Source organism: Microcaecilia unicolor, chromosome 6, assembly GCF_901765095.1.
Source record: "Microcaecilia unicolor chromosome 6, aMicUni1.1, whole genome shotgun sequence".
Taxonomy (NCBI): domain Eukaryota; kingdom Metazoa; phylum Chordata; class Amphibia; order Gymnophiona; family Siphonopidae; genus Microcaecilia; species Microcaecilia unicolor.
This window is the reverse complement of record NC_044036.1, coordinates 122,326,041-122,342,598: the sequence shown is the minus strand read 5'-3', so window position 1 is coordinate 122,342,598 and position 16,558 is coordinate 122,326,041. Positions and strand designations below refer to the sequence as shown.

Genomic DNA, 16,558 nt, shown 5'->3' with positions numbered 1-16,558 from the left:
ACTTTTTGAAAGGATAAACAACTATTCCCACTTTATCTGTTCCACTCCATTCACCTCCCAGCCATCTTCTCCAAGCGGAAGAGCCCTAACCTGTTTACCCTTTCATCATAGGAGAGTTGTTCAATTTCCTTTTTCAGGCTGGTTGCTCTGTGCCTCTTTTGGTCTTACTATAACTGAGATGGTGCATCCCTAAAGAGTACTCGAGGTGCAATCACATCATCTGTTGATACAGAGGCATTAAGGATGTTCTCTGTTTTAATCCCATTCTTCTGTAAATACTTTCTAATTTGTTTGCTCTTTTGACCACTGCAGTAGGGACTGTGCCGGCAGAGCCCCAAAATGGGTGGTACCCAGCATTCAAGAAGATTCTCAAAGCCTCTGGCATGCATGGGTACCTTCTTGCCTGAAGTGAGCTCTGGTCCAGCAGTCTTAGTGTTTACATAGAACAGAGCTGTCATGTTTACTGGCTCTCCTCAGCATGTATTTTTTTTCTTCTTCTTTGGTGCCTGCTCGTTCAGTATGTGGGACCTTTTTTCTTCATTTTTTTCTTTATTTCTTAACTCCCTTTTAATTTTTAGTGTGTTTGGTATTTTTAAGTTTTCTTTATTTTTTTTACACTCTTAAGCCTGAGCTGTGGTTGAGACTTCCCCTATTTCTTTCTAAAAATTGATTCGTTTGATTTCACTTTGACTATTTTTGCTCCGATGTCTCTTAAAATTCCCAGTGGTTTTAAGAAGTGTACTAGGTGCAGCAAAACCATATCTGTGACTCATACTCATAATTGGTGTTTGCTGTGCCTCAGACCTGACCAGTAGACAGCAAAACTGTTTCCTTTACAACCATCAGTGCCTGCAAGCTAGGGAGACCAGCAATCTTGAGAGTCAGGTTCTTAAAATTCCTGTAACTGGTCCCTATTTCTACTTCTCCACTAGTCCGAATAAAAATTGCTGCCTCCAGCCACAACTAAAAATTTTGCATGTCTGCTGTCCATAGGTGGAGGAGTAGCCTAGTGGTTAGTGCAGCGGACTCTGATCCCGGGGAACTGGGTTCGATTCCCACTGCAGCGCTTTGTGACTCTGGGCAAGTCGCTTAACCCTCCATTGTCCCAGGTACAAATAAGTACCTGTATATAATATGTAAACCGCTTTGAATGTAGTTGGAAAAACCACAGAAAGGCGGTATTTAAGTCCCATTCCCTTTCCCCCTATATAGTTTCTGAGCAGCATATTTGCTCTGTCCATTCTCAAGTTGCCTTAATCAGGAAGAGTGCTGTTCAGGAGCTTTGTACAAGAGGTACTTTTGTGTATCAGTGATCAGTTTTGTTTTGTTTTTTTTCACTCTGTGTGGGATCAAGTTTGAGCCTTTTCTATCCATCAGTCGTCTCAAACATCTGCTCTTGGCTGGTTATAGCACATATTGAATACTGCAGTTCTCTTTACAATGGTCTCCCTCAATCAGCTCTCAAACATCTGCAGTTTAACCAATCACCTCCCTCTCATCTGACCTGAATATTTCTTGGGATTCTGCCTTCTCTTACTTAGGTCTCTTTTTATGGAACTGTTTGACCTTCTATATTTGCCAAGAAAACTTATTCCCTGGCAGAGCTGGTGGTTGGGAGGTGGGGCTAGTGCTGGGCAGACTTATACGGTCTGTGCTGGGGCTGGTGGTTGAGAGGCGGGACTAGTGCTGGGCAGACTTATACGGTCTGTGCCGGGGCTGGTGGTTGGGCGGCGGGGATAGTGCTGGGCAGACTTATACGGTCTGTGCCAGAGCTGGTGGTGGGAGGTGGGACTGGTAGTTGGGAGGCGGGGATAGTGCTGGACAGACTTATAGGGTCTGTGCCAGAGCTGGTGGTTGGGAGGCGGGGTTGGTGGTTGGGAGGCGGGGATAGGGCTGGCCAGACTTATACGGTCTATGCACTGAAGAGGACAGTACAAATAAAAAAGTAGCACATATGAATTCATCTTCTTGGGCAGACTGGATGGACCGTGCAGGTCTTTTTCTGCCGTCATCTACTATGTTACTATGTTATACAGCCTCTGTCACCTCTGTTCTGAAATGCTGAAAAGGACAAAAAAGAGTAGAGAGACCCAATGTGAGAAACTTTCTGGCGTTTCTAAATCCAGTGCATCGGCATCTGAGGCATCGGTCCCTGTGGTTGGTGGAACTGCATCGGACACTAGGGGTGCACCGTTATCAAGGAGGTTTCCCCCTGCCTAGACATTGGACGCTGGTAGGGCCCCGTTGGACTGATATGCATCAGACCCTTCACGGAGGACTCAGGATTCCACATCATCCTTGTCGGCACTAGGGGATCCCAGTGCTTGGCATCGAGCAAAGGCAAAGGAGCACCAACATCAATCCCCCTTGAAGTACAGGTCCTGGAGGTCTACGTCAATGGCACTGCTGGTACCCGAGAAGAGTTGGTGCAAAGGACCACTCCCTCTCTGTGGAGTCGGTACTGATATGCCAGTTTCCTTTACGCCAGGACCAACCTTCTGATTTGGCTACAGCATCTGACACTGACCCTGCATATACCGATGTCTGCCCCTTAGGAACAGCTCTGGGCCATGCTGGTGGAGGTATCGCCCATGCGCTGACACCAGTGCCTGGACAGGGGTTGGCCTCAGCCTCACAACAGGCAGTATCCAGCCCATCAGGAGAGGACGCTCCCCTGGTGTCCAGGACAAGATCTGTCCCTCAGCACTCTCGCCTTGAGTCTAGACATCAGTCTAGTCATCCAAGGCAAACACAGGCCCAGCCTACTCAAGAGTGAGTACTTTGCTGAGTCTGATTCAGACAATTTCTGGGCGTCTGATATTGAACCAGAGGAGGCTTCAGAGGAGGGCTCCCTTGGTCTACCATCAGACCCCTCTCCACTTCAGAAAAAGAGAGTCCTCACCAGAGGAACACTCCTTTTTTTTATTTTTTGAAGGTTGAGGACAAGCCCAGTGCGGACATGTCACGAAATGCCTAGCCACCCCACTGGGGTTACCCCGTGGCCACTTAGAGGGTCTATCCCCAGCACAGCTCAGGTCCGTCTACACCTGCTGCTTGTGCTCTACACCAGCACCCTCCTCCCACCGACTGGGTCACAACCACCTCTGGGCGAGTCTTCTGCTCTCAAATTATCCCCATTGATTTCTAGGTTACTGGGGCCACAATCCCAGTGGTCCCACAGTTCCCAGAAAGCACTCACAGACCCAACACACAAACTACCAGGATTCTTTATCAGTCCAGACAGGCAGAACAAACAAACAGTTGTATTTATTCTCAGAACTTGGAACAATGGACAAAACAAAAAATGTGCAAATAGCAAACGGTAATAAGTAATTGAAAAATGGATCAATTAGAAAACTAAACATTTGCATACTTCCTAGTACCTGGGGAGATCAGGACTTATCAAATATAACAGGTTTTTTTTTTTTTTTTTACAGGGCTTTTCAAATATCGCTGTCTGTCTCTCTCTCTCTCTCTCTCTCTCTTCACCCCCCCCCCCCCCCCCCGAGGCTGATACTGAAGCAACAGCCAGCATCTACTGGGTAATTTCAAATTCCAGGCCAACTTTCAAATAAAAACTGGTTATATCAGTACAGGCACTTTCTATTATCTGTGTGCCAACTAAAAGAAAAATAAATCAGTCCTCTGTAACAGCTTACATAAGTATTGCCATACTGGGAAAGACCAAAGGTCCATCGAGCCCAGCATCCTGTTTCCATCAGTGGCCAATCCAGGTGACAAATACCTGTCAAGATCCCAAAAATGTGCAAAACATTTTATACTGCTTATCCCAGAAATAGTGGATTTTCCCCAAGTCCATTTAATAAGGGTCTATGGATTTTTCCTGTAGGAAGCCATCCAAACCTTTTTTAAACTCCACTAAGCTAACTGCCTTTACCACATTCTCTGGCAACGAATTCCAGAGTTTAATTACACGTTGAGTGAAGAAATGTTTTCTCTGATTTGTTTTAAATTTACTACATTGTAGCTTCATCGCATGCCCCCTAGTCCTAGTATTTTTGGAAAGCGTGAACAGACGATTCACATCTACCCGTTCAACTCCACTCATTATTTTATTTTAAGCATAAACATGCACCATCTGCTGGCCAAACAGGAGAAATACACTTCAGACATAATGCATAATTCAATACATTTTACAGGCTTAAAACACAGTTCCTTCACAGGACATATTGGACATACTTGACTATGAAGACCCTCCTAAAAAAGCCATGACACTGCATCGTGCGGCAGGTGTAAATGAAGACTTGGCACCCCCAGGATGAGATGCTAGGACCTTAGAGTCTTTTGGTAAAACGTTTTACCAGACCTCTATACTTGTTTCCTTTGTACAGTCCTACCATCTCTACATGAGCATCTACTTACAGAACTTGGTGCGCAGTGCATCGGAGTTTGCAGACTCTCTACCTTCAGACAAGGCTGCAGAACTCCATATGTTAGTAGCCAGGCAGGAGTGCCAAAAGCATTGGGTCAGGGAAACCTATGATGCTTTTGATGTGACATCTCAGATTTCTGTATTATGTATTGACATGTGCAGACTCGACTGGCTGCATGTTTCAGACCTAGAACCAACCATTCAGGAAAAACTTGACATCTCCTACCAAGAAGACAACCTCTATGGTCAGCTGGGAGAGGTCACTGACCTTATCAAGAAGAGAACTGACACTGTGAAGTCCCTTTCCTTGTCATCTTAGACTATTCCAGAGAAGCGGGTATTGTCTCCATCAACCAGCAAGTGGAGATAGAGAACTCAGAATTGTTGTGTGTTCTATACGACCTGTACCCAGCTCCCACAATTCAGTGTTTTCTATCTCCTGCATGTGGTTGAATGTGTCCTCTGCAACTCCTAATTCTTCCAGAGGTCCTCCTGGTCCATTTGGTCAACTGACTTCCAGTTTAGCTTTGGGGTTGCCTTTTTTTCTGGAGTTTCATACCTAGAGGTCTCTAGGTCACTGTTCATGTGAAATGCTCATTGGGGGAGGGGGGGAATTAACTGAGAGCCTGGGGTAAGTGCCTTCAGCGTCTTTATTAAAATAAAAAACAAGCAGACCCAGAAGAAAGCCCAGTTTTTCCTCTGACCTGCTCTGGGGCTCTTGCATGGACTGCAGCTGCTTTATTTTAGGCACAACTGCTTTGCAGCTCCTTTCCTGCTTGTTGTGCCTTTACCACCACACTTTCTGCTGCACTTTTGGGCCTTTGGTGGCGCCCGTGGAAACTGTAAAGTGCTGTGGGTTGCAGTGCTCAGCTGCAGAGGCTAAAATGTTTTCACCAAAGGTGGCCTCTTATAACCTCTGACCGGTGGGTTCTTCAAATAATCCATCTCGGATACGCCCTCAATTGATATCTCAAACCTCCAAATTGCCCACCGAGAGCTCATTCATTCAGCTCTCAGCACAGGCAGGTACTTGCAAAGTAACTCTCTGCCTTTCTGAAGGCCCATGCGGTCGAACCCGTTCCACCAGGAGAAGAAGGGCATGGATTCTATTCAAGGGACTTCTTTGTGCAGAAGAAGACAGGGGGAGGGTGCTTTCCATCCTAGATCTATGGGCCGTGAACAAATTTCTAGTCCGAGAAAAGTTAGGATGTTTTCCCTGGGCACCCTTCTCCCAATGATTCAGAAAAATGATTGGCTATGCTCTCTGGATTTAAAGGATGCATATTCTTACATCCCAGTACTTCCAGCCCACTGGAAGTATCTTCAATTTTGGCTGAGAACACATTACTACTATTTGGATATTGCTTCTTGAGAAGGGGGTTAGTCATCTTCATCCTCCTCTTAGGTTGATTAGTCCAAAGTGGAGTCTCATCCTGGTGCTGCGTGCACTTCAGAAGCCTCCCTTTGAGCCTCTCAATAAATCTGCATTGAAGGATTGGACATTGAAGATTGTTTTGGTGGCAATTACTTCAGCTAGAAGAATTTCAGATATTCATTCTTTTTCTTGTCAAGACCCGTTTCTTTGTTTCACAGAGCATAAGAACATGCCATACTGAGTTAGACCAATGGTCCATCTAGCCCAGTATCCTACTTCCAACAGTGGACAATCCAGGTCGCAAGTACTTGGCAGAAACCCAAATAGTAGCAACGTTCCATGCTACCAATCCCAGGACAAGCAGTGGCTTCCTCCATGTCTATATCAATAACAGACTATAGACTTTTCCTCCAGGAATTTGTCCAAACCTTTTTTTTAAACTCAAATAACCACTGTTACCACATCCTCCAGAAATGAGCTCCAGAATGTAACTATTCTGAGTGAAGAAATATTTTTTCCTATTTGTTTTAAAAGTATTTCCATGTAATTTCATTGAGTGTCCACTGGTCTTTGTACTTTTGAAATAGCGAAAAATCTATTCACTTTTACCCATTCTACACCACTCAGGATTTTATAGACCTCAATCATATCCCCCCCCCCCCCCCCCCCCAGCTGTCTCTTCGAAGCTGAAGAACCCTAACCTCTTTAGCCTTTCCTCGTATGGGAGGAGTTTCATCACCGTTATCATTTTGGTCACTCTTCTTTGTACCTTTTCTAATTCCGCTGTATCTTTTCTTTAAGATACGGCAACCATAATTGAACGCAATACTCAAGGTGGGGTTACACCATGGAGCGATACAGAGGCTTTATAATCTTCTTGGCTTTATTTTCCATCCTTTTCCTAATAATTCCTAACATCCTGTTTGCTTTTTTGGCCACTACCACATAATGGGCTGAAGATTTCAGTGTGCTGTCTGCAATATAAGTACATAAGTATTGCCATACTGGGAAAGACCAAAGATCCATCAAGCCCAGCATCCTGTTTCCAACAGTGGGCCAATCCAGGTCACAGTATGCCTGGCAAGATCCCAAAAAAGTACAAAACATTTTATACTGCTTACCCCAGAAATAGTGGATTTTCCCCTAGTCCATTCAATAACAGTCTATGGACTTTTCCTTTAGGAAGCCGTCCAAACCTTTTTTAAATTCCGCTAAGCTAACTGCCTTTACCACATTCTCTGCCAACAAATTCCAGAGTTTAATTACACCTAGATATTTTTCTTGGGTGCTGACTTTTAAGGTAGACCCAAGCAACAGGTAACTATGATTCGGATTATTCTTCCAAATACGCATCACTTTGAATTTGTCCACATTAAATTTCATCTGCCATTTAGATGCCCAGTGTTCCAGTTTCCTAAGGTCTTCCTACAGGTTTTCACAGTCCACATGTGTTTTGACAACTTTGAATAGTTTTGTGTCATCTGCAAATTTAATCGCTTTGGACGGTACCTTTCTTTCTTTCTAAGATGGTTTTAACTTTTCATGTGAATCAGGTTGATCTGCCTGCCGTCCGCAGGGAAGATTATGGGAATCTTTTTTCCTCCTTAAATCTTCTGGATGTCCGTAGGGTGCTGTGTGGACATTTAGAGGTGACCAAAGAGTTCAGACAGTCTGACAAGCTGTTCATCCTCATTGGCCCTTCTTATAGGGGTCTGGCGGCCTCCAATGACGATCACTCATTGACTGAAGGAGGCCATAGCCTATGTTCTGGCTGGTAGGTGCCAGGAGCCTTGTGAGCTCACTCCATGAGGGTGTGGCTGCCTCTTGGGCGAAAAGGAGCTTGGTTTCTCAGTCTGAGATTTGCAGGGCGGCAACATGGTCTTCCCTGCACTTCTCTATGAGGCCTTACAGAGTTGACCTTTCCATGTGCAAGGATGCTGAGTTTGGGTCCTCTGTCTTTAGGGTGGCAGTGGATGCTGCTGCTTTCTACTCTGTTAGGGATTGCTTTGTTATATCCCGCTTCTTTGGAATAGTCTAGGATGACAGTTCTTACTTGATGATAATTTTCTTTCCTTTAGTCCTTAAGACTATTCCTGAGGCCTACCCTTTGTAAAGATTCTGACATTTGAGGGCTATTTGCCTTTTGGTTTCCTTTTGCCTCCTTCTCGCTGAGTTTCTTTTTCAGGGCTGGTTTCTCTTTAGGTTCTCTACATCTTTTATGGTTTGCGTTGGATATGGAGACGTTGGGGAGAGGAGGATGATATTTTTTCTCATCTACCTTCTTTTCATCTGTCTACTTCTGGTTATTGCAAATTCTTAATTGTGAGAGCTGGGCACTGGTCTTATAGAGCACACCACAATTCTGAGTTCTCTATCTACACCTACTGGTCGATGGACACAACACCCACTTCTCTGGAATAGTCATAAGAACTAAAGGAAAGAAACTTTTCAGGTAGACATAATTTCTCCCTCTTGACCCACTCCTCTTGCGGCCTTCACCTCTTGGAGGTTCTCAGGTGATGGCCAAAGGAGATTCTACTACTCTCAAAGGAGTAGGTATACTCCTCTGGCCCACCTTTCCCAGCAGACCCAGGGACCTCACTCCAGGCACATCAGAGGCCCCAGAAGACTCAATGGGCTCCCCAGACCAAGCAAGAGGCCAGCTTTTTACTGGCACTAGGAGAGCATAGCTCTCAATAAATCAGTCCCGAATGGCCTACTGTTAGGGGGGAGGATGAATTTTTTCCAGCAACATGGCGTCTTATAATCTCTGAACGGTGGGTTCTCCAAATAGTCTGAGGGAGGTAAGGTTAGCCCTAAATTGGCATCAGTTTCCTCCAAATTGCCCACCAAGAGACGCCTTTCATCACTGGGCAGTGCATTCAGAGGAACTCTTCCCTTTTGCATGCCCATGCGGTTGGGCTTGTACCACCAGGAGAAGAAGGGAAAGGATTCTATTCCAAGTGCTTCCTAGTGCCCCCCAAAATTGGGGGGATCTCATCCCATCTTAGATTCAAGGGCCCTGAACAAATATTTCGCCAGAGAAAGGTTCATGATGGTTTCTCTGGGTACCCTGATTTCCTGTGATCTCTGGACTTAAAGGATGCCTACTCCCACATACAAATACACACTAGTCACAGGAAGGATCTTAGATTTTGAATAGGGATTTTGAATTGGCCATATGTTCCCTCCCCAAGTCTTCACCAAATGTCTTCCTGTAGTTACAGCTCATCTACACAGACTGGGGGTGCATGTGTTTCCCCTGTTTAGACAATTGGCTGGTCAAGCGTACATCCAAAGAAGGAGATCAGGATTCTGCCCACTCAATAATTGAAGATCATAAGAGCCCTGTTAGACATGGTTCAGGCCCAAGCCTTCCTTCCAGAATCCAGGGCCAAGGCATTACTAGCCATCGTCCCTCAGGTCTGGCAGAGCCAGCAGGCCACAGCTCCAGCAGATGTTGAAAGTTGTTAGGCCACATGGCCTGCATAGTCCATGTAACACCCAAGGCACGTCTCCATTTGAGAGAGGCTCAATGGACCTAGCCTCCTTATTTATTTATTTATTTGATTGATTGATTGATTCCATTAACATAATTTTACAAGTATTACAGTTGAAAAAGAAAAACACTTTTAGAAAAGTTTAAATCACATTAAAAAAATTTACAAAAGCATTAGAGTGCTATACAGACCACAAATTAAAGAGACCCTAAATATAATATCATTCCTCAAGCCTAGAGAAGAAAATAAGTAGAGAGAGCTACAGTTAAATCTTCACTTCAAGCTATCACACCTACAATCTACATCAGTCCTTATTGTAAGCCCTAATTTCTTAGCATCAAGAAAAAAACTTCAATTGCTCTTGGTCAAAAAATACATACTTCAATAAGGAATAGATCACACAACGCTTACAGGAAATTTATTTATTTGTTGCATTTGTATTCCACCTTATCTCACCTCTTTGCAGGCTCAAAGTGGCTTACAATACATCATGAGTAGTGGAGGAATGTTAATAGATAAACATTTGGTATTGCAGGATCTTGGTCAGCATGATGATAATAAAACAAACATAATAAACAAAATCATAGTGTACAAGCAGATATTATGAAACAAGTTCTGAATATAAATGTGCAAGTTGTGCATATTCACAATTGTTGATCATAGCAGGAATTTTCCTCCAAGGGCCAAAGCCTGCTGTTTAATTTGAAGAAATCTTTTCCTACGCTCTTGTGTGGTCTTAGTCAAATCAGGAAATTCCAAGAGTTTTTATTCCATAAAGAGCTTTTTTCTGTGGTAAAGAAAAAGTTTCATAACATGATGATCTTGAGGAGGGAAAACAAGTCACAAGAAAAGTTGACTGAGTCACAACTTCAGAATCAGATTTGTCCAAATAGCGAGTTAAATCCAAACTGTCTTGTGATGTAACTTCCAAATTTGCAACGTGGGTGGCTCCTTGAGTAATCCCCTGTGTTGCCAATGAGCTAGATTTTGAGGCAATATAGTAAACTTTAGTAATTCGTGGTATAGCCTCCTTAGGAATCAATAGAACCTCTTCCAAATATTTTTTTAAGTAAATGAAGAAAAAATAGTGTTAAGGAAAATTTAAGAAGTGAAGGTTCAAATACCTCATAGATGTTTTCCATATTTTCAGTTTTAATGTATAATTGATTTATCCTTAATCAGGGATTTTAATTCAGTTGTGTCTTCCTGAACTGGTTGATGTTGTAACTGCAATGTTTTTACTACAGTATTAGTATTAGAAGTTGACATTATCACCATATGCTTTAAAGATGTAATAGCAAAACATAACATCACTTTGTATTTGCTTCTCTACCGGAGTTGGCGAATGCGATTACGATATTATGTAAGCCACATTGAGCCTGCAAATAGGTGGGAAAATGTGGGATACAAATGTAACAAATAAAAATAAATAAAGAGGTAAGAGCCTCCCATACCAAATCCAGGGAGATATTTGCAGGTCTTACCAACAGTGTCAAAACCTTCAAAGACTCCAAATTTATCTCACTCTGCCAACTCTGGGTAATCAGGAAATTCCCTCCATATCTCCAGGATCTGGCATACTCAGTCTCATCAGATGTGAAGTTGGAGCCCTCTCTTCCAATTGCGATGAACCGAGTGACTCCTCACGCTGAGAGCTCTCCTCCTCTGGAACTGTACCTTTTAGCGATGTGGAATTCAGCAGCTCATCTTTGATGTTGAACGTTAAAGCAGAAGGAAGAGGCACTTGACACTGCTCCGGACTCAAGGTGGTACTGGCATCTCCCATAGCTGTGGCTTCATCTGGCCTAGCAAGAGGGAGCAGCGCGCTCGATCAGGAAAGTGCCTCAATGATAGTACACTGCCGGTGAATAATCTGAGACTCGGAGGGAGTGTATCTCAACTTCCCCTTTGCGCTTCTTCCTCATATCTCTAAGGGGAATTACAGAGCGAGAAACTCCCGTGCCTCTCTTCAGTGGTGTTAGTCTTCCAGAAACCCAGTGGGTCTAGTGTCTGTCACTCTCGCTTTGCGAGATTTCCTCTTATGGTGGACAGTTCAATCTAGTACAACCATGGGACTTCTATTCCAAATTCCTTGTCATCCTTTCTCTTCCTCTGCTCTTTAGATTTATTTCAAGATACATTATTGCTTCTTTTATACTGGTGGTGTTTTCTTTAAATTGTTCGTAATGTAATTTCCTGTTAGAAATCTATGGTTATATATTATTATTATTAACATTTGTATAGCGCTACCAGACGCACGCAGCGCTGAACACCTGACACAGAGAGACAGTCCCTGCTTGATAGAGCTTACAATCTAAAAACACAGACAGACAAGACAATGAAGGGCGAGGAAAGTACTGGGTGAGAAGGAACAAGGATAGGGGAAATGAGTAGTGTTTAGGAGCCAAAAGCAGTGGTGAAAAGGTGGGTTTTCAGCATAGATTTGAAAACAGGCAGAGATGAGCTAGACATACAGGCTCAGGAAGTCCATTCCAGGCATAAGGTGCCGTGAGGGAAAAGGAACGAAGCCTGGAATTAGCAGTGGAGGAGAAGGGGGACGACAAGGGAGATTTGTCCAGCGAGCGGAGTTTACGGGGAGGAATGTAGGGAGAGATGAGAGAGGTAATGGGGGGCTGCAGAATGGATTCATTTAAAGGTCAGTAAGAGATGTTTGAACTGTAGTCGGAAGCGGACAGGGAGCCAGTGAAGTGATTTGAGGAGTGGGCTAGTGTGGGTAAAACGATTTTGGCGGAAAATAAGTCGTGCTGCAGAATTTTGGACAGACTGGAGAGGAGATAGATGGCTGAGCGGAAGACCAGTGAGAAGCAAATTGCAATAATCCAAGCGAGAGGTGACAAGGGTTTGGATAAGGGTTCTGATAGCGTATTCAGAGAGGAAGGGGCGAATTTTGCTAATGTTGTAGACAAAGAAGCGACAGGTTTATATTTAATTGCTTATGAAGAAGAAAAACAAAAGCAAATTCCTTCTTCACGTAAAATGTTGATGATTGATGCGTCCAACCTGAGCTGGAGAGCTCATGTAGATGGGCTTCACACTCAGACTTTGGTCCACTCAGGAGACTTCTATTCACATAAATCTCAAGCTGAGCCATTTGGCTGTTGAACAAAATTGTTCTAATCCAAACAGACAATCAGGTTGCAATATATTATGTCAACAAGCAGGGAGATACAGATTAGTACTTTTTGTGTCAGGAAGCTGTAGGGATGGTGCTCAGAGCCACATACCTGGTAGGGAAGGACAACAGCCTGGTGGACAGATCGAGCAGGTTAATGCAACCATACAAGTAATCTCTGAACATGGACATAGCCTAAGATATGGTCTGAGAATGGGGAACCCCCTCGGTGGATCACCACTCATCTCAACAAAGTTCCTCAGTTCTGCTCCAGGCTGAGATCACAAGGCAGACCAGCATCAGATGCCTTCCTACTCCTTGGGGGAAGGGTCTGCTGTATGTGTTTCCTTCCATACCTCTTCTGGGAAAGACACTTGCCTTCTGACATTCTTGACCTGGAAGGTTCTATTTCTGGTGGCAATCACTTCAGCAAGCAGTGTCCGTGAGCTTCAGGCCCTAGTAGGTGATCCATTTTACATAAGTTTCCATTATAATAGAGTAGTTCTTGGCATGCATCCTAAGTTCCTTCCAAAGGTAGTGTTAGAATTTCAATTTAGTCTTTCTTTCTGCCAGCTCCCCCCCCCCCCCCCCCCCCCCCCCCCCCCCCCAAGACTTCATGCCCATACTGGCAAATGCGCACTTCACACCTTGGACTGTAAGTGAGTCCTTAGCCTTTGTCTAGAGCAGACTAAAGCCCATAGACAGTTCACCAGCTTTTTGTTTCTCTTGACCCAAACAGGATGGGGGCAACCATCAGTAAATGCACTTTATCCAATTGGCAAGCAGATTGTATCGCCTTCACTTGTCCAGAAGGTCATGTCACAGCTCACAATATCCAAGCCCTGGCTACATTGGTAGCCCACTTGAGATCAGCCTCCATTGAAGGGATTAGCAAATCTTCAATGTTGTCTTCAGTCCACACATTCACTTCTCACTACTTCCTTGAGTAGGATTCCTGACGTGACTGTCAGTTCCGTAGAATTTGTTTGGAGTCTAGACTCCCTTCACTTTTCTAGGCCCATTTTTGTTCTGTTCCAGACTTCACCTTTAAAACAGCATTGTGTATAAGTTGTAGGTTGATTGGTTTATTTTGGTCTTGCCTGTTGCAAGCCCCTATTGTCCTTTGTTTTTGGTGAGCCTGGTAGCTATGGATTCCTATTCATGAGAATATCCTGACATGCTTGTCTTTGGAGAAAGTAAAATTACTCACCTGTAGCAGGTGTTCTGTAAGGACAGCAGGACACAAATTCTTACATCCCCTTCCACCTCCCCAAGGAATTGTATTCCTTCAGCCTTTTTTATTATACTACTAGTCCTGTGCAGTCACATCAACCAGGAAGGTACCAGCACATGCGTGGTGCAGGTCTGCCAATGGCTTGGAAAATCTTTTTTTGAATGCTGAGTGGCATCGATGATGGGGCTCCACTGGATGAGGTCACCCATTTGTGAGATTATATGTCCTGCTGTCCTTGGAGAACACTTGCTACAGGTGAGTAACTTTGCTTTCTCACCAGGACCTTTTGAATGGGCGTGCCTTCTGGCTGATTTTACTGACTGCCTGGCTAACTTAATCTGATGAATTGACATGGTAGAACCAGAGATAAAAAGTCACATGTGTCTCTTACACTCTTCTCTGCCCTTTCCTCTGCTTTCAGTCCAGAATCCCCCCTCTCACATGCCCCCTCTCCTGCTTGTGGTCCAGCAACTCCCCTGTCTCTCTCTCTCACTCCCCAGTCTACATTAAAACTTCTCTGTTTCTAGAGGTTGTCAGCAGCGGTGGCAATTTCACACGTGCTGCCTGCAGCAGACCCCAGAGCCTTTCCTCTTCCATGTCCTGCCCATGCAGAAACAGGAAGTTACATCAGAAGGAAGGCTCTGTGGTTGGCCATGGGCATTGTGTGTGTAAATCGCTGCCACAACCAGCAACCTCTAAAGTCAAGTTTTAAGGTATGCTGGGAGCAGGGGTGGCCTGACCCGACCATTAGGCCACCTGAAGCGTGGGCCTCAGGTGGCACTCTTTCGGTAGTGGCATCTCCCCCATCCTTCCTCCACCCTATTCCCCGAGTTTACCTTCTTTCTTCATGTTCCAAATGCCACCGTCAGCAGGCACGATTCCCATACGCTGCCCTGCTGCCAGCACACACCTCTTCTCTTTACTACAGCCACCTCTCTGATGTAACTTCCTGTTTCCTCAGAGGCGGCCGCAGTAGAGAAAAGGCCAGTACCAGCGGCAGGGCAGCATATGGGAATTGCTGCTGCTGCCAGCTTTTGGAACATGATGAAAGAAGCTAAATTTGGGAAACAGGGTGGAAGAAGGAAGGGGAGGGCAGTGGTATCTCAGCCCTGCCTCAGGTGGCATCTTGCCTTGGGCTGCCCCTGACTGGGAGAGAGTGGGGGGGATGTAGATGACTAGCTTTTTCTGGTTTGGTCGTGTCATGTTCATCAGATTGTGAGCAGGGCAGTCAATAAGATCAACCAGGCAGTGCACCCATTCAAAAAGTCCTGAAGAGAACAGTGCTCACAAGTCCAGCTCACCTACTGGTAAAGGCAGCATCTACTATCAGCACACCCTTGGCATTCCTTAAGTAAATATATGCTCTGTTTTGTTTATCAGCTACAAGAAGTCTTTGAAAACTATAAGAAAGAGAAAGCTGAAAATGACAAAATACAGAATGAACAGAATGAAAAGCTGCAGGAGCAAGTGACAGATTTACGATCTCAGAACACCAAAATTGCCACACAGCTTGAGTTTGCTTCCAAACGGTAAGATACCAGGATCAAAATGCAATGGCATTTTATTTTGTGCTTTGTAAGAAGGTGCAGTACAGAGCTTTGATTCCATGTTTTAAGTTATAGAGCTGCCTCCCATCTATTCATACATTATAGATTATACTAAGTAATGCTCTATAAGAAATCAAATGCAAGTATATGGAAGCAGTTTTGAACACTGGTGTTCCACCAAGATTAGTTCTTTTTGTTTAAAAAAACATTTAATAGACTATTTGTTATGCTTGGCATATTTTGTTCCTGCTTGAACATTGCTGCTCCTTTTGGAATCATTGGCTTGGATGCACTATTATTTATTGAACTGTGTACTTCTGTTTCTTGCAGTTTGGAAATGTCTTTGTGATTTTATGTGTGTTTTCTTTTGTTTCCCATCTTGGATAAAGGCTGTTTAGAAATAATAAATTCTAATATAATGCCGTTTCTAGGTTGCTTTTTAAAAAACAATTCAAATTTTCTAGAGTACAAATAGCGTGATCTAGCAGAACATCTAACTATCCTCGGAGGAAGGGAATTCATTTTGCTAGTTTAAAGAAAGCTCATTCTAGCTTATTAAAAAACAAGATAATAGGGATCAAGTACCATGAACCTTCATTCTGATTTTATGTACTCATTCCCAACCTAATTCAGATAAAGCTGTGATTTTCCTCCTTTTGGTGCCCTATGGTCATAGTACCCAAACCTATTTATTTTATTTATTAGGATTTGTTTACCACCTTTTTGAAGGAATTCACTCAAGGCAGTGTACAGTAAGAATAGATCAAACATGAGCAGTAGGCAGTTACTACAGTAAAAATATTCAACTAACAATACAAAGTATGGCATGGTATACTATTTGCAATGTCAACACAATGCGTAATATAACATTCCATATCATCAAGCTGATCAATCCATAGACTGGTGGGTTGTGTCCATCTACCAGCAGGTGGAGATAGAGAGCAAACTTTTGCCTCCCTATATGTGGTCATGTGCTGCCGGAAACTCCCCAGTATGTTCTCTATCTCAGCAGGTGGTGGTCACACACAGCAGCAGCTCTGGCTAGGCCTCCAAGCCTAATCCTTAGGTTTTGTTGAGGCCTGGGGTTGAGGGCTCTTTTGAGCAAGTGCAAACCTGGTGGTGCCAGGTCCCTCCTTTTCTCCCCCCCTCCCGCTGGCTCCGTTAAAAAAAAAAAATTTTTTTAAACGTCCTTAAAGGCATTTATTTCGACGTTTATTTAAACGTTCATTGCAGCTACTCACTGGGACACCAGTTCGTTACAGCTCGGAGCGGCAAGCAGGTAATTTTACCTTTTTATAGCGGGCAGGGGCTTCCCCGATTCTTCTCCTCGTGGCATATGGCGTCGGAGGGCGAGGGCGCAAAGGGTCGCTCCCCGG

At 44.1% G+C, this 16,558-nt stretch overlaps 1 protein-coding gene across 5 annotated transcripts in view; it reads left to right on the top strand.

Annotated features, from left to right (window-relative positions):
- Positions 1 to 16,558, top strand: part of TPR (translocated promoter region, nuclear basket protein) — a 247,582-nt gene that overhangs the window by 89,839 nt on the left and 141,185 nt on the right. For all 5 annotated transcript variants that reach the window (XM_030205416.1, XM_030205413.1, XM_030205412.1 and 2 more), the window contains exon 17: positions 15,016 to 15,164. In XM_030205416.1, the coding sequence (XP_030061276.1) occupies positions 15,016 to 15,164 (149 nt within the window). The remainder of the gene's footprint in view (positions 1 to 15,015; positions 15,165 to 16,558) is intronic.